This window comes from Benincasa hispida, chromosome 4 (genome assembly GCF_027475165.1).
Source record: "Benincasa hispida cultivar pf3 chromosome 4, pf3_genome.v1.1, whole genome shotgun sequence".
Lineage (NCBI taxonomy): Eukaryota > Viridiplantae > Streptophyta > Magnoliopsida > Cucurbitales > Cucurbitaceae > Benincasa > Benincasa hispida.
In genome coordinates this window covers 24,514,499-24,533,690 of record NC_143481.1, presented here as the reverse complement: position 1 = coordinate 24,533,690, position 19,192 = coordinate 24,514,499, and the positions used below count along the sequence as shown (strand labels likewise).

The following is a 19,192-nucleotide window of genomic DNA, read 5'->3' as shown; positions in this document are numbered from 1 at the left end:
GTATATATATATATATATATGCATTTTTTTGCATTTTTTTGGGATTTATATTCATTAATAATCATAATTTTTCAACCAAAGAACTCACTGAACTAATAGAAACATTGATTAGACATTATTATCTCGGTAAACTATGCTTTATTTAAAATTCAAATATATTCCTACTATGGTTTAGGAATATAAAATAATAATAACGATTTAAACTTTTTTAGATTATTTTTAATCGTGATTTTCATCAAATATAAATTAAACTAATTTTTTTTTTTTTTTGGTAAATGATTAAAGATTAAAGTTTTATTCTCTTATTGTATAAATATGTACAAAAAGTATATATATCAGTCCTACGGCTCAACTGAATTTTATGTAGGGGACACACTAACTATACTATCTAAAAAAGGTTATACGAGAGAAACAGTCGATCCCCTTTTGCTCTTTTTATTGACCGGTCATAGAGTTACATAACATAATTTTATGTTAAAATTATTAAAAATATAGTTTATAATTCACGTAAATTAAATTTATGTCTAATATTTGATTTAAAAATTCACAAAAAAAAAATAGAATCATTCACGTGTACCCCAAAAAAATTATCATTCACATTGGTCTAATATTTGGTTATCTTTAATGTTTGATTCTAATATTTAATTTCTCCTATTTTCTCTTGGCATCCACATTAAGGAGGAGATTTTTGTAAAAAAACATCAAATTAGTTTAAAATATTTTTTTAAGACAAAATAACAATATCGATATCGCGTCAAAAAGGAAAAAAAAAACAATAAGTCTATATACTATCTAATATAAAAGATTTTCTTAAAAATTTTAAAAAAACAATTGTACGTAATAAGTAAATAGGGTTTTGAAGATATACCTTTGTAGAACTACTTCATTCCACAGATTCAGCTTGAATCTCTTTGCATTTCCTTGTAAACCACCATTTGATCTTTCCTACTATTATCTAGGAATTGTGTGATTTAAAATGAACTGAATCGTCAAAGAAATTAGGAGAAAGTAAATGCTTATGCCAAGGACTAAAGAGAAATCGTTTCTCTCTCTTTTTCAGATTTTGCATGTCTATCTTTCTCAGCAATTGGAGTTGGTTTTGTTCAATTCTCTCATGCATTCAGAATGTTTCATGGATTGACACCTCCTACTTGAGAAAATAAGTGGAATTTGAGTGAAATTGTAGTGTTAAATATGGGATAAACACACTCAAAATTTCAAAATCGATTCAAAATCAATTTTATGATAAAATTAAATCAATTTTTAATATTTAATTTAATTTTCATAATCAAACTAAACAAATTGATTTATATATTTTGAATTTTCACATAATTCAAATTTTCAATTTTCAATTTTAAATAAAATTATATCAAATAATTAATTTTAAAAACAATTTATTTAATTAAATAAATCATTTAATTAATTAAATAATTTAATATCAATATTAAATTATTAAAATATCAATTTTACAATCACGGATCCTTATTCATGTAATTAATATTTAAAACGAATTTAAATATTATCCAATTCTCCAATTTCGTTTAATTCGACAATTAAATGTGTAATTATATCGTATATAATTACTGATTTCCTCAATTAAAATTTGAACATTTCAAATTCTCTCATCAGCTATTCTAAAGTTTAGTCCGTTTGTTCGACAATTAAATGTGTAATTATATCGTATATAAGAATCTTATTCCCTCAATTAAAATTTGAACATTTCAAATTCTCTCATTAGCTATTCTAAGGTTTAATCCATTTGTGAACTAGTAAGGGGACCTAATGTACCTATAGATCATGGATTCTAATGATCTGAAACTCTTTAAACTGAATTAATCAATATTCATTAACTACTGAGTCAATCCACTAAAGCTCAGTAGTTGTACTCCCCTCACTGTTGATATATTTGTGTCCACTTGATATAACCATATTTAATAAGTCAACCTTTCACAAGTTGTTCATAATAATGGGTGGGTCAAAAGTCTTTTTACCTACGAGATTGCATCTTGTTCCTTAAGTCCCACCGATCCTCTAATGAACAATTGGTTTGTGATCCAATCACTAAATCGAGTCCCTCTCAAGCCAATAAAAGGTTGGCTCTTGTTCAAGACTTGGAGTCAGCACTTAAGAGAACAACCTCTCTACTATCCCTAAAAGCGGGTAGGAATGAATTTCGTCTTGCATCCTATGTCCCTATCTATCTACACGGTCTTACCCTTGAAATGGGAGACTTATTGAACAAGCACTGATGAGCCAACCCTCACCCATGCAAATCTAAGGATAATCCCGAATAAATAAGAATTCATAGTTAGCTCGACATTAAGGTTAAGTTACCTAGGTCATCGCTTTGAAATAGTCATAGTAAACAGCGTAATTAAGAGTGACTTGTTTCTTGGTCCGGTCTTACCCAAATTCATTGCATAAAATGTCCCCACTCACATGTCTCCACATGAAGGATTCAGGATCACATCGTTTGTACTAAATACAAAGTATGCCATATCCGATAATGTCCCCAGAATAAGGTATCCAACCTTATCCGTATACTATAGACCATTTTTGTTATATACTCGAACATGATCCACTCTTATGTCTCCACATAAAGTCCAAGTACTCATGTAATATCCATGGATTTATGTCCGATCTCGTTTCTACTTAAGGATCTTCAATAGTTCCTTCAATAGGCATACTGAGTCGATGAATCTGGCAACTCTCACTCGTGCAGATCAAAGGACTGCCCTTATAGGCAGGAGTTTACAACTCACTTAGGATTAAGGTCAAATCACCTATGGTCATCCTAGTGAAATTTAAGTATGTTCAAGTAATGGCATTATAAAGAGAGACTAATCATTTTGTGATCTGGTCTTATACAAACTCTTTGTATAGCATACCTCCATATCACATGTCTCCACATAAATAATTACAATCAGATCATTTGTAACACTTTACAAGAACTGTAATAATTACAAAGTATGTCGTATTCATAATGTCACTAAGATAAGACACCCAACCTTATTCATTTACTACAAACCATTTAGGCTATTACTTAAACATGATTCACTTGTATGTCACCACATACATATTTAAGCTACATAAAATAACCTTTGATCTTAGTTTATTGGATTGAGTTAATGCACATATAAAATAACGTTTATTTTATTAATAACAATTTATTTATACAAGTTTACAAATTACGAGAATATAAGAGATTTAGGACACCAATCTCAATAAAGATAAACTTCACTTATTTGAATTTTCAATAAGATTTTTTTTTTTTTTTTTTTTTTTGACATGTTATGTGAAGTGTAGTCACTTATTTATAGTAGGATGGACATAAGAAGATACCCAATGACCTTTCCTAAATATCAAGAGAATATATAACAAATGATTTAAGTTTATAGATTCAAACAAACCTAGAGTAAATCTAATGAATCAACATTTACATTATAACCTTGAGAAAATCTATGAAATATTAAAAATGGGAATATAAAATAAATAATAAGTATTATTTTATTTTATTTACAAAATATAAAATATTTATTTATTAATTTAAATACTTTTATAATTTCTATACAAATACTCGTCAATATTTATATTTTACTGATACTTTCATACATTTTCATCCACATCTTTTTAAAATTTTAAAACTTGCTTATTTCCTTCTACCAAATTTTAGTGGAGAGTCTTTGGACAGTACAGATATAGACGAAGTCTAGGGAACATCTAATATATATATACATATATTAATTTTAAGTCTTACTTATTTGCTTCTACCAAATAATATTTCCATCATTGTACTTTAACTCACTCCTTTATTCTCCTTTCTTTACTTTTGTTCAATGCTATTTGTTTTCGTCTCTCTAAAATCACATAATTTATTTATTGTGCTTTATTTGTAAGGATTTTCTCATTATTCACGTGAATGATACTATTTCATTACTTTTAGTTTTATTCTCTTTGTTTTTTCTTTTGCTTTTTCTTTCTTTCTTTTTTTTTTTAAAAAAAAAAATAAAACTATTTGCTTTTCTTGTTGACACATTATGTTTAATCAACCTCGACATTGTGGATTGAGCTCTTCATTTTACAAAAATGTCAATAGAAGTATGGATAAAATAAGTTGATTGAAATTTATACCCTAATTTCACTATCATGAAATATATAAAAATGTAATATTAAAAATGTAATATATTATTGAGTGGACCTCTTTCCAATGACTAATTTAAGAACAATTTTTTTGTACAGATGACTCATTCAAGGGGCCTTTATAATTAATGATTCATCCCTCCCCCTCCACAAACGTATAAAATTTGACCTACCACATTTTATAACGTATAACATTAGGAATGATTATGTCTATCATTGTCCTAACGCGATGACCATCCTTATTGTGATTTTAACCTTTTGTGTATTAGTGGTCATCTCTACAACGACTTCATTTTTCTGTTGTGTTTATCCCATTTTTCTCATAGTTTGTTGTGTTTTTGGGTGAGAAGAATGAAGATTGCATAGAGATGTCCATTACGTTGTCATCCCTAACATATTATAGTATAAAGTGTATATTTTTGTTTTCCCCATTTTTCTCACAATTTTTTTTTTAAAAAAATGAATATCTCAATAGAAATGGTCATCATGTTAGGGCTACAATAAATATGTCATCTATGCAATAAGTTATAAAATAATGTGATCTTACACTCTAGCAAAATGTTAGATTTCATACATTTGTGGGAGGAATGGATCATCAATCATAAAGGTCTTTGTGAATGGGTCATCTGTACGTAAAACACTTTAAAAAGAGCCATTGAGGTTTTGGGTTACGTTGAGTTTGATTGTAGGTTAATATATTCTTTCCAAAAAATAGTCCACCCTTTAGCCAACTATAGCTTTTGTAAGAAATTCTCAAGAAGTATAATGAAAGAAAAGAATGAACTTTGATAGTACCTAGGGTCCATAGAAGAGATGGTGTGTGGTTAAGCACATTCACTACCTATATATCAAGTTAAAATATAATTTTGGTCTCTATGTTTTAAAATTTTGTTCAATTTTAGTTCTTACATCTTTAAATGTTCAAATGCATCGTTTATAGTATCACGATATGATGAAGGTGCTAAGGATGTGACAACTTAGTTGAGATTTGGTGCACCTATTAGTCTCATGTCCACATCGTATATTGTTAAAAAAATGGAAATCTTTAATGAATAGCAATTTTAAAATACTGTTTGGCAAGCATGTACCATTGTTTGTTATTTTGCAAATATGGCAAAATTTACAAATCTGAATTTTAAAATGGACACTCGAGCAGATCTTGCTCGAGTGAGAAGTTGAGTGCCTTAAACGAAGTGATGTTTGGATTCGAGATCAGATCGAAAATGCAATCGGAGCTTCGCAAAGTATCTCTGTGGAATGTCGTGCATAGCGAGGAACATGATGACCATTATGAGTGTTACAGAAAGACTCGAAATCAAGAAGTAGAACATCGCAGCTGGCAGTTGAACCATTGTCGAATTCTTTCTATTAAGTGTTGTAACCATCAGAGCTTCATCGTTGACCGAATCGCCTGCACATATATAAAGGAAATCGAATGTGAGATTAATGTAAGATTGAATAAGAAATCGAGAGAGCAAGGCATTCTTCTGTAATACTTTGAAGAAGAATAAAAGAGAACCTCTCAGTTTGCACAGTGGACGTATGCCTTTGGCCGAACCACTTAAACTCCTGTTTCTTTTCTTCTTATCCATACGATCGTTTAGATTTTGCTAAGGTATCATTTACATGATCGTGTAGTTTTTATTGCATCATATACACGATCATTTAGCACTACACTCAATCGCCTATACGATCGTTTAACTCCCCAACTGTCGTTTATAAGATCGTCTAGCTTCAGTCAACTATTGTCTATACGATCGTCTAACGCTTTCTCCAATCGTTTACTTAATTGAACTATCATTTAGTTCTTGGTGCATCGTCTACACGATCGTGCAGCCTTTTGGTAAACGATGGGGATTTTCAAGCTTCAACATTCTATCTCCCCTGACTCTTGAATTGTTATCGACCGTTATATCTAAGTCCTTAGTGATTGTGAAGATCTTGTCATTTTGGACAACAATGAGGATGAGAGCAATTTGAAGAAGTATGTCAGTCACCCTGTTGTTTATCGATCTCTGGACGAACTACCTGCACTCAATTTCTTTCACCTCACTTTCTATCAATTCCAGGAAGTAGAACTCCAAATACAATAAAAAAAATTGAATCAAAGTTACGAATTGGGGAAGAACGAAGTCAAGTCTGCAGAGGGCGACGTTCAATTTTATTGTCAACTTTACAGCTACAAGCAAAATAAATGTTATAATTGAAATTGAGCAAATGCAGCAGTTGCTTGATTTAAATGATCTTGTTTCTTTTATTTGTAAGTACAAATGCACAATAGGTCGGAGAGATTCAACTTAAAGCTCACTAACACTCGGTTGAATATATTCATTTTGATCATTTGCACGTGTTTGGAATAATTAGAGAAAAAAGTTTTTTTTAAATAATCATTTTTATGATTTTTTTTTTAACACTTAAATAACTAGTCATTTTCAATCGTGTATTAACAGTATGTCAATTGTATCAACAGTGTATCAAATGTATCAGATGTATACTAATAGTGTATCAAGTATATAAAGGGTATCAAGTGTATATCAAAAATGTATCAAGTATATATCAGAAGTGTATCAAGTGTATCACATGGGTTGGGCTTTTTTTTGCCATTTTTGTAAAAGTAATAAATTGAGTTATGGGCCTAATTTTTTTAACTTATTTTACTAAATTTGCCAGAAGCCCGTAAAAATAATAACTTTGATATACTAAATTTAAGTTTATTAAAAATACAAATATTAAATTTAGACGTATAAAAATATATATAAATTAAAAGTAAACCAACGTTAAAGTACGTGAACCGGAATATGATATTTTTAATCTATATATTATGATTCCACATTGCAAATTGCAGCCTTGGTTTCTTTCATGTAGGAACATGTTTTGTTTTCTCACATGTTTTTGTTACACAATAACAAGAATAATAATTTATCTAAATTTACAACTTTTTTTTTTTACAATATGAACATAGTTCAATTAACATAGAAGTTTTACACTATCGCATCCTATATATTATAAATAAATAAATAAAAACACAACTTCCTTTTCATAAGATTAAGTGAACGGTTAAATGCGCAAAATAAACTATATAAAATCATTGTTAATTTCAACAACTCAAACTGCAAGATGGATTTTAGCTTAATTTAAAATATTATAGAAAAACGATATTAAAATTAGAAATAGAAGCTTAAGAAGAGGCATAGGGACAATGTAGAAGGTTAAGAAATCGACCAAGTGCTTTGGTTTTATCAATAAGACATCATCAGAGAGTTCATAATTTTAATAAAAACTATTCGTCCTCCATGTTTATGAGTTCTACGTAGCAATTGCGAGCATTATCTACCCAGGATTGAGCAGGTTTCCCAAGCAACTCTAATACCCCATCCTATTCATATGACGTAGAAAGTTAACAAAACTTTGAAGCTTAATTGTATTGTTCATCTGCAGCTATCAAATTCTTACTTACAATATAGCAGTTAGTCTAGAATTTTTTGTATAGATATCACAACATTACCACTAAGTTGTTCGTCAACCTAACTATTTTTTCTGCCAGGATATGTCAACATCCTTTGCTTGATGCATAATAATCTCACTTATTTTTCGTGGATATAACTTAAGCTACACTTAACTCTATGTAGCCCTATTTCAGTAGAAAAATTTTTAAAAAGAAAAATCAAATCAATTGTTTCAAGAAAAAAACTGCGAATTACAGCCCAGATTGCACTCAAACATTTTTTATTTTTCACTTGAGCTAAAATACTCATGTCTTCAAATCTTCTTGAATAAAGAGTGGTGCGATATATACTTTTAAAAAATAACTAAATAATGAATATACATGGGAATTGTTGAGCTTTCAAATCCAACTCAAAGTAGGCAATTTAATTGGCTCCATACATATTGACGGAAGAAGATGGTGTTAAAGAAAAATGAAGAGTGTATTGGAAGTTGTTCAATCTTATGTAACCCAATTAATTTGTGATGAAAAATAAAGAAAAAAAGAAAAGAAAGAGACCAACACACAGTTTACGTGGAAATCCTAAAACAGGGAGAAAAATCACGATACAGACCTTTTTCTTATAAATTTTAATTGATACACTGAATACAAGAGAACAGAGTGAATAAATAGACAGTAGAGAGCCCTAGGGTAAGAGATAATTACAATAATACCCCTAGAGAAAAAACCCTACTTTCAACACTCTCCCTCAAGTTGGTGCATAAATATCAATAAGACCCAACTTGCTAATACAGTGGTCAAAATTTGGTCTAAGTAACCCCTTGGTGAGAACATCTGCCACTTGTTGACTTGAGGGAATATAGGGGATGCAAATGCTCCCATTATCTAGTCTTTCTTTAATGAAGTGTCTGTCGATCTCTACATGTTTGGTTCTGTCATGCTAGATTGGGTTGTTTGCGATGCTTATTACTGCTTTATTATCACAAAACAACTTCATTGGAATCTCACTGTCTTAGTAAAGATCAAACAGCACCTTATTCAATCAGATTTCTTCATATATCCCTAAGCTAATTGCCCTGTACTCAGCTTCAGCACTACTCCTAGCCGCCACTCCCTGTTTCTTACTTCGCCAGGTGACAAGATTACCCCGACAAAGGTGCAATACTCAGAGGTCAACTTTCTATCAACGACAGAGCCTGCCCAATCAGAATCGGTATATGCATCAATAGTCCTTTTTCCAGATTTCCTGAACATCAGACCCTTACCAAGAGTCCCCTTCAAGTACCGAAGAATATGCTCAACCGCAGTCATATGCTCCTCATAGGGAGCTTGCATAAATTGGCTTACCACGCTTACTGCATATGAAATATCTGGTCTTGTATGGGACAGGTAGATCAACTTTCCAACCAACTTCTGGTATCTTTCCATGCTAACAGGAACTTTGTTGTTTATAACACCAAGTTTTGCATTATACTCCACGGGTGTGTCAGCGGTTTACACCCAATCATGCATGTTTCTTTGAGCAAGTCCAGTGTATATTTCCTTTGTGACTGAAATACCTTCTCTTGATCGAGCCACTTCCATTCCAAGTATCTCAGCTTACCAAGGTCTTTAATCTCAAATTCTCTGGCCATTCTTGTTTTGAGCCTTGTAATTTCACCCTCATCATCGCCAGACAGAACAATATCATCAACATACACTATAAGGACGACAATCTTCCCGGAGTTGGATCGTTTCTTAAACAGTGCATGATCTGAGTGCCCTTGTTTGTATCCCTGTGCTTTAACAAATGTGGTGAATCTATCAAACCAAGCCCTTGGAGACTGTTTCAATCCATATAATGACTTTCTCAGTCTACAAACCCTGTACTTGAACTGACTCTCGAATCCAGGAGGATGGCTCATATAGACTTCCTCTTCAAGTTCTCCATTCAGGAATGCATTTTTAACATCTAACTGGTGATGGGCAATCTTTGTTTACAGCAATCGACAACAAAACCCAAATAGTGTTGAATTTGGCCAAGGGAGAGAATGTTTTAGAGTAATCAACTCCGTAGGTCTGGGTGAAACCTTTAACAACCATTCTAGCCTTATATCGGTCAATCGTCCCATCTGATTTGTATTTTACAGTGAATGCCCATTTGCATCCAACTGTCTTGTGCCCTTCAGGTAAAGGCACCTGTTCCTATGTACCATTTTTCTCAAGAGCCCTCATTTCTTCCATAACAGTCGTTTTCCATTCAGAGCTCTCCATTGCTTCACGAATACTGCTTGGGACCATGATAGTGTCCAAGCTGGTAGTGAGACTTTAAATTTGGGAGACATATTGCTATATGTCATGTAGCTGTGCATAAAGTACTTTGCACATGAACGAGTACATTTCCTCAATGCTATTAGAAGATCGAGAGAGGCATCATGATTTTTTAACTCTCTAGGTTTCTCAGCATGATCAGTCACCTGTATATCAAGGATTTCAGTAGTATCTTCCACTTCCTTATCACAAACTGGACCTATCCCTTTACTGCTATCATTCTTAACTGTTTCCTCATCTGTCACATTTTCAGTATTGCCACCTCCTTCATCCTTATCTTCCTTGCAATTGTCAGTCTCCATACATATATCAACATTATTAGTTTCAGGAATACACGTACCTAGACCAGATGTAGGGTCTGATTCATGGACCTGAGCCGACTGTTCAACAGGTGGCGTCTCTTCCTTTCTAAGATTCTTCCTATAGTAGGTTATCCAAGGAATCTGGTTGGTAGGGAGGACAGGACATGACAGGCTTTTTAAGAACTAGGAGACGGAATCGGGGCGGATTCCTCTAAAGGGATATCATAGGAGGACCAATTAGGCTCTTCACTCAAGCTCTCCCCCTAAAGATGACTAACAGAGAAGAAGGGTTGATCTTCAATTAAAATACTTACGAGAGGACAGATGATAGCATTTATACCCACGTTGGTGTAGAGGGTACCCAACAAAAACACATTTCTGAGCACGAGGGTTGAATTTGGTGCGATTTGGGCCACAGGAGTGGACAAACACAACACAGCTGAAGACACGGAGGGGTATATCAGAAATCAGGCGAGTAGTCGGAAAGGATTCTTTGAAGAGGTCCAAGAGATTATGAAAGTCAAGTACATGAGAGGGCATGCGATTAATGAGGTGAGCCGATGTAAGAATGGTATCTTCCTACAAGTAGGACAGAAGAGTGGCAGACAACATTAAGAACTGGGCAACTTCCACTAGATGACGATTTTTATGCTCGGCTACTCCATTTTGTTGGGGAGTATAAGCACACGATCTCTGGTGGACAATTCCCTTAGACACAAGAAAGTCATGGAAAGAGGTGTTAAAAAACTCTCGTCCATTATCACTCCTCAAAATTCCAATCTTTGCATGGAACTGGATTTCAACCATGGTATAAAATTGTTGAAAGGTGGAAGACACCTCAGATTTATCAGCAAGTAAGAACACCCAAGTGAGGCGTGTGTGGTCGTCTATGAAGATGATGAACCAACGTTTACCAGTGGAGGTAGTAGTAGGTGAGGGTCCCCAGACATCACTATGAATGAAGGAGAAAGGACTGGACAGTTTATAAGGTTAAGAACGAAAAGTAATACGACTTTGTTTGGCACAAATACATACTTCACAATTTAGAGACGCTATATTAATATTGTGGAATAAATGCGAAACAAATATTTCATATACTGAAAGTTTGAATGTTCTAAACGATAATGCCATAATATAAAGTCATTTTCGTAAGTAGAAAAATTTTAAGACATAAAACCAGTTCTATGATCATCCATAGAAGAAGCATCGTCAGAAAGGAAGTAGAGCCCCCTATCGTGTCGGACAGTGCCAATCGTCATCCCCGACTTTTGATCCTAAAACACCATAGAATCTGGTGAGAAAATGGCCTTACAGTTCAGATCTCTTGTAGTTTTACTAATCGATAAAAGATTATATGAGATTTTAGGCACATGAAGTGTATCACGTAGTATTAAACCATTAAAAGGAGAGATATTTCCTTTCCCTGCAACCGGGGCAAAAGACCCGTCTGTAATTCTAATATGTTCATTTCCTACACTCGGACAGTATGAAACAAATAATTCTGAAGACCTGGTGAGATGATCTGTGGCCCTTGAATTTACAATCTAGGGTTTCTTGCCATTAATGCTAATAATGCCAAAAGATGGAAATGTACCTGATTGTGCAATGGCACTTACCCCGATGGCACTCCTCCGACAGCACTCATTAACTGAGTCACTTACGAGTGCACACCCAGAGTTTAATTTGTCATGTGACTGTCGTCTCCTACTATTTGGGGGCCTAATTCTAACATTGATCCTTCGTATGCCATGGCTTCTTACAATGCTCACAAACAGGCGTGGGCTTCTTATCACTGTCGGAACTGGACGCCTTTGTAACAAAGGCTGATGCATCAGTGGAAACAACCACAGGATTGTTCATAGCATGTGATCGATCCTCTTCCAGTCGAACCTCTGAACAAACTTCTCTAAGAGAAGGAGTAGGTCGTTGACCCAATATGTGACTCCGAACATTATCAAATTTTGGGTTCAATCCAGCCAAAAACACATACACTCGATCTGCCTCTTCAAGTTTCAAGTACTAGGCCCTATCTTGTGCGCAGTTCCAAACAATCTCTCGGCAAAGGTCCATCTCTTGTCAATACACTAATAATTTATTAAAGTAGGAAGTAACATCCATGGTCCCTTGTTTGCACTCATGGACCTGTTTGTGTAACGTGTACAACTGAGATGCATTCTGTCGCTTCGAGTGCAGATCCCTGGCTGCCTCCCAAATATCTCTAACAGTTGCTGCATACAGTAAGGGTTGGCCAATCTGTGGCTCCATACTATTGATGAGGACAAACCGTAATAGACAATCCTCCTGTTTTCAGATTCTTTCTTGAGGATTGCTTAGGATAGATTTCAAAATTTCTCCTATCAGATACCCGAATATGTGCCTTTCTTCTAGAGCCATTCTGATCGACTGGGACCAGGAAAAATAATTCTCCCCATTCAGTTTTTCTCCTACCAGAAATCCTACAGTATTTCCCATTGAGCCAGTTAAGTAAGTTGTATTGGACAAAATAGAGAATGAATTTATCGGATTCTCTGTGGTGACTGATTGAGGATTTGGGTCAGGGCTGTTTCCAAATCTGAAATCTACATTTGAAGATAGGCCAATCTGCGTCGAACATCATCGAGGTACTAGGCCGAACCACCATGATTCGGTGCAGCTGGAAAAGAGCCTTCGACCGACGACTGGTTGGGAGCAAAACCAACTGGGTATGCTGGAATCGGGTCGTCTGACGGTTGTTTAAGAGCAAAACCAACTAGGTATGTTGGAATTGGGGCATCGGCCGGAGAGAAACGGATCGGAGGCTGCGGTACTTGGAAAGACTATTGTGGCGTCGAGTCGGCAGCTCAGATCTACGCCTGGGAGAAACGCGGTTGGATAGAGATAGATTTGATCGGCTGGGTTGGTTCTCCTCGGGTCAGCTCCCGAAGCGATCGCGGCTAGGTAAAAAAGGGAATGGCTGGTGATTCATGCGGCATGGTTAGCGCAAACGAGGGTCTTTGTGTCCCGATCTCACGATTCTGTCCTTCGAAGGGACCCCCGATCGACGTTGATGGCACCCCCTGTGGTGGCTAGACGGTGGTTATGGTGCTGGAAGAAGTTGTGGTAGGGCAATTTGGAGGTATTCTTTTATAGCTTCTTGGATAACGGCTTTCATGTCCATGATTGGAGCTTCATCTGTAGAAGATGTCTGTGGTTGGTTCTCGTCAATGACGACTAGGGTTTCGTCGTCATGCTTTGATACCATGATAAAAATAAGGAAAGAAAGAAAAGAAAGAGAGCAACACACAGTTTACGTGAAAACCCTAGAACAGGGAGAAAAACTACGTTACAGACCTTTTTCTTATTATTTTTAATTGATACACTGAATACAAGAGAACAGGGTGAATAAATAGACAGTATAGAGCTCTAGGGTAGGAGACAATTACAATAATACCCTAGGGAGAAAACCCTACTTTCAACAATTTGCAGCCACTAGAATTATGAAGAGTGGTCGGCTTTTTATAATTGTCGTTTCCTGTCAATGATTTGATACTTGTTCACATCGTTTACATTTTGATGTCAACTTTCACCGCTACTCTTTGATGTTTCACATTACAAATATCAAGAATCTCATAATTGACTTGAGCTACTATTATAATTGTAAATCATATTATAAGACATTTAGTCCAAAAATAAATTAAAAAAATAATAAAAAAAGTGACTTGATTTTGAGATTAAACAAAATAAATTGAAAATTTAAACATCTATTAATGAGTTAATGAGTTCCCATTTTATTTAACTATATTTCTACAAAAAAAATTATAATGAGTTAATTGTTGTCCATTACCAATATATATATATATATATATATATTGAAATAAAGAAAGAAAAACTTTAAAAATTAAAAGAATAAAAGTTGCAATCCATATTTTATTCAACACTATTAATAAGGAAAAACTGAATATATCAAGGAAAGGAAAGTCATTTTCTCATATTTTATCATTTCCTCACCCCCAGTATTTATACTCCAATAATGTAATTGAAAAATCAAAACTAACAAAATCTATACAACAGAAAATATAACAGAAGCAAATATATACAATAAAAAATATAACAGAAGCAAATATATACAACAGAAAATATAACAGAAGCTTAACTAATCCAAAATTACAACTAATACAACTAATATCCCTCCTCGCCCTCCCTCCCCCCTCCCCCTAAAGTTGGACCATATAAATTGATTATACCCAACTTGCATAAAATGAAAAAGTAAACAGGAGCAGGTAGAGCCTTTGTAAAAATATCAACGAGCTGTTCCTTAGACTGAACAGGCAAAAGTTTAAGAGAACCTTAGCAACTTTGTCTCTGACAAAATGACAATCAAGCTTTATATGCTTAGTTCTCTCATGAAAAGCTGATTAGTAGCAAGATATATAGTTTCTTGATTATCACAAAAGATGATAGATGGTTGCACAATTAGGAAACACAAAGCTTTGAGCAAAGAAGTCAACCAAACAATTTCACAGGTCGTGGAGGCAAGTGCTCGATATTCTGCTTCAGTGGAAGAACGAGATACAACACTTTGCTTCTTGGATTTCCATGAAACAAGAGTGTCTCCCAAGAAAATACAGAAACCAAAAGTGGATTTTCTTGTATCAGGACAAGATGCCCAGTCAGAATCCGAAAAAGCCTACAATCAAAGAGTCTTTGTTGGAGATATCAAGATACCTTGTCCCAGTGATGACTTCAAGTATCTTAATAGATGATGAGCAGCTACAAGGTGTGTTTTACATGGAGAAGCTACAAACTGACTTAGTATGTTAACTGCAAAAACTATATCTGGTCGTGTGATGGTGAGGTAGAGAAGTTTCCCAATCAATCGACGATAAGAAGAGGGTTCTTTCAACAAATTAGCATCCAACTTCTTCAACTTTATATTAGGATCCATAAGAATAGAAACAGGTTTAGCACTTAACAAGCCCGCCTCTTCCAACAATTGAAGAGTATAGTGCCTCTGAGAAATAGAGATACCTGTATAGGATCGTGCTAGCTCGAGGCCTAAGAAATATTTGAGATTACCAAGATCTTTGAGCTTAAAACGACTACGCAACAATAACTTGAGCTGATTGAGCTATTATAAATTTGCTCCTGTGATGACTATATCATCAACATAATTAAGGAGAGCAATAAAGGAGTTACCTTGACCTCGAACAAACAGAGAATAGTCAGCTTTCGATTGAGTGAAGCCTAGCTCAATTAAAACATCAGAAAACTTGGCAAACCACTATCGCGAGGCTTGTTTCAAACCATAGATGGACTTTTTCAGTTTGCAGACAAGCTTACCGTTTGAATGAGAAGAACCTGGAGGCTTGTAACCAAGAGGGAGATCCATATATACTTCCTCAAATAAATCAACATGGAGGAATGCATTATTAACATCTAGTTGTATGAGATTCCAATTATGAGAGACAACCAAAGTAAGAAGAACGCGAACAGTAACCGCTTGGCAACAGGAGAAAAAGTCTCAATGAAATCCAATCTCTTTTGTTGAGTATAGCCCTTGGCAACGATCCTTGCTTTGTATCATTCTACTGTCCCATCGACTTTGTGCTTAATCTTATAGACCCATTTGCAGCCGATTGTATGTTTTCTTGGAGGCAGCACCACAACATCCCAAGTATCGTTGTCTTCCATGGCCTGAATCTCAATTCTCATAGCCTTCTTCTAATGATCAAAAGGGACGGCCTGGTGGTAAAATTGGGGTTCATAATGAGAGGATATAGCCAAGGAAAAAGCTCAAAAATTTGGGGAGATGTTTGTATATGATAAGGCCGCAGATATGGGATAACGAGAGGAGGAAGAAGGCAAGGGGGTTGAGTGAATGAAGCTACAATGGTAGTCTTGTAGGTAAGAAGGGTGCTTAGAAATGCGATGGGATTTTCAATTTCAAAATTAGAAATAGATGGATGGGACTGAGAGATGTCAGGCTGTGAGATAGAAGAAGAAGTATTGAGTTCTACATACGCAAAAAAATGTGGAATGATAGAAAGAACATCAGATTTCTTTTTCATAAAAAACACCCAAGTGTATCTACTATGATCATCAACCAAAGTAAGAAAATATCTATAACCAGCATATAAACATGTAGAAAGGGGTCCCAAACATCAGCATGTATAGTGTCAAAAAGAGTGGATGCTCGATGATTATGTGATTGGAAAGCTAATCTCTTCTGTTTTGCCAACGGACAGATTTCACAAGGATGTGAATGATGTAATGAAGATGGTAGTGAAAAAATGGTCTTTAAAGCAGATAAACGAGATAGAGAAGGGTGGCCAAGCCTGGAATGCCACAACTCAGTCGAAGATTGTGAAACAGCATTGATAGTAGACGAAGCATGCACAAAATCAGCACCTTCATATGGATTCTCCAAGAGATACAAACCATCATGTAGTTTACCCCTGCTAATCGTCTTTAAAGTGGATTTGGCGTGAATATCACAATATCCATTAGAAAATTGAACAGACAAAGAGTTATCAGACATGAGAGCATTGATAGATAACAAATTGTATTGAAATTCAAGTACAAATAACACATGATGAAGAGTTATAGACCCAAAAAGGACAAGTGAGCCAGCATAATAAACCAGTATGTGTGTTTTGTTAGGCAAAAGGACAGAACTAGCAAAAGGCCTCAAATCAGCAAACATATGTTTTTGAAAACATATATGTGTAGAAGCACCAGAGTCAACAATCCAGCCCCCAAAAGGAATATTGGAAGAATAAGTACCTGCTACATGATTAATAGCATCATTGTCAACCTTGACAGCAACAAGTTTGGACTGAAGCATAGTAAGTATATTATGACACTGAGTAAGAGTATCATTGTTGAGGTTAACAGAGGATGTAGGTGCTGTGGGAGTAGTATCAACAGTCGAGCTTGAAGTAGAGGGGGCAGCATTTGGAACCTTATGAACTTGATTAGTTGTTCTATTTCTTGGCTTGTAATCGGGCGGATAACCGTGCAACTTGTAGCATTTGTCAATGTTGTGGCAAGAAATGTGACAATATGTGTAGACAAATCCCTTGTTTTGCTTGGATGAATTATTGGGATTGTGGTTAAGTTGGGACTGGGAATTATTTTCAGGCTTGAGGACTGCTAAAGTGACAATAGGAGATGGTTGAGCAGAGGCAGAAATATGTTGTTCTTGTTGAATAATTAAGGAGTAAGCCTTATTGGTTGGTGGGGGAGGGTCCATAAGAAGTATATGGGAACGAGCATGGTTATATTCATCATTCAAACCCATCAGAAAACACAGCAAATATTCAAATTGGATGAAGTCGTCAGTCGATCGAACACCACCACAAGTACATTTACCACATGTGCAACCCGGTCGATAAGAAATATATTCATCCCACAAGCTTTTAATTTTGGAAAAATACATAGTTACTGAATCTTGTTCTTGTTTTAGATTAGACAACTCATGTTTTAATTGAAAAATACGAGGACCATTCTTTTTCTGAAACCTATCTTGAAGATCAAGCCAAATCTCCCTAGCAGAATTGGTGAAAAGAATGCTGGATGAAATTTGCTTTGAAACAGAGTTTAAGATCCAGGCAATCACAACATTATTATTCTGAATCCAAAGAGGAAGGAGATCACCTGTGGACTGAACGAGAGAGCCATCAATTAAGCTTAATTTATTGCGAATCGACAAGGCAAGAATCATCGAGCGACTCCATGTAACATAATTAGTGTCAGTGAGAGGCTCGATGACAAGAACAAGGTTGGAGGTATCGCTATGATGAAGGATGTAAAGGTTATTATGAGAAATGGAAAAATATTCTTGGTTGGAACTGGTAAAATCAATTGACGGGATAGAAGGCGTCGGAATGTTTGCCGGAATATTGTCCAAAAACTGTCTGAAGGTGGCAGAAGATCGGATGAAGGAGGGGTAGGATTCATGGCTGTTTGGTGCGCGAGGGAAGAAGACAAAGAGAAAGTTTTTAAAAAAACTTCTGATACTATATTAATAAGGAAAAATTAAATATATCAGTAAAGGAAAAGAAAAGTCATTTTCCCATATTTTATCATTTCCTCACCACAAGTATTTATACACCAATAATATAACTGAAAAATCAAAACTAACAAAATCTATACAACAGAAAATATAACAGAAGTAAATCTATACAACAGAAAATATAACAGAGGCTTAACTAATCCAAAATTACAACTAATAAACACAAAGATGGATAAAATTATTGAATGAAAAAAATTCAAAACAAGATTTAGAGTTAAAAAGATTGCATTAGATACCCCATCTAAAAAACATACATATGAATTCAAACCAAATAATTTTGCACTCCAAACACAAACATGTGAACTTCACCTACATATATGTTTCAAATATCATATCTCAATTCTATGTCCCAAACATTCCTTAAAATTTCGTCTACTGACTCATCGATTTCCAAGTCAACAATTAGGCCCTTGGTGCTCTATGACAGAAGCCCATTGTATCATACCGGTAGCTATCTTCCAGTGAATCGGTGGACTCCGTCATAGTTTTCTTATAATTGAAAATCCGGTGGACTCCGTTAAAGTTTTCTTCTTATTATTCCAGCCAATTGCATATTGGCGACTCTTATTATCTCTCTTTTTCACGTGTTTTAAATCATCATGGGTTTGTGCTCTATTTTTATCGACATACAAGTCTATGGAGTTATTTTTAAAATTCAAAAGTTTGAGAGTCAAATTGTAAATATTACCATATTTTAGGAATAATTTTTGCAATTTGTCCAAAATTTAACTTCAATATAATTTCTCTAAAATTATATATCGTACATATATTTTATAATTCATCGAGCATGTGAGAGAATTTCTTAATGATCTTTGAAGAAAAAACTTATTTTGTGTTTAAAATTTCAATATGCATTTAAATTTGATGTGTAATTTGATGGAATTAAAAGTGCTCAGTTAAAATTGATATAACTCGACAACTTTATATGTTAAGAGTGATTAT

General features: G+C 34.6%; 1 protein-coding gene across 1 annotated transcript; it reads right to left on the bottom strand.

Annotated features, from left to right (window-relative positions):
- Positions 1-8,647: 8,647 nt before the first annotated feature.
- Positions 8,648-18,733, bottom strand: LOC150036593 (uncharacterized). The gene is made up of 12 exons (XM_090313180.1): positions 18,696-18,733; positions 16,304-18,194; positions 14,690-14,863; positions 14,421-14,496; positions 12,563-12,653; positions 12,340-12,463; positions 11,375-11,471; positions 10,512-10,636; positions 10,042-10,338; positions 9,665-9,769; positions 9,145-9,555; positions 8,648-9,058 (listed from the first exon to the last, which is right to left on the bottom strand). The coding sequence occupies exons 1-12, from the start codon at positions 18,731-18,733 to the stop codon at positions 8,648-8,650; spliced, it is 3,840 nt and encodes a 1,279-aa protein (XP_090169306.1).
- Positions 18,734-19,192: the final 459 nt, after the last annotated feature.

Coding starts and splice junctions, on each gene's coding strand:
- LOC150036593 (XM_090313180.1), bottom strand. CDS start 18,733: ATGACGGAGTCCACCGATTCACTGGAAGATAGCTACCG. Junction 11,472..12,339: donor TGTACACGTTACACAAACAG/GTCCATGAGTGC, acceptor ATGGTGTTTTAG/GATCAAAAGTCGGGGATGAC. Junction 10,339..10,511: donor ATGCTATCATCTGTCCTCTC/GTAAGTATTTTA, acceptor CCTACCAACCAG/ATTCCTTGGATAACCTACTA.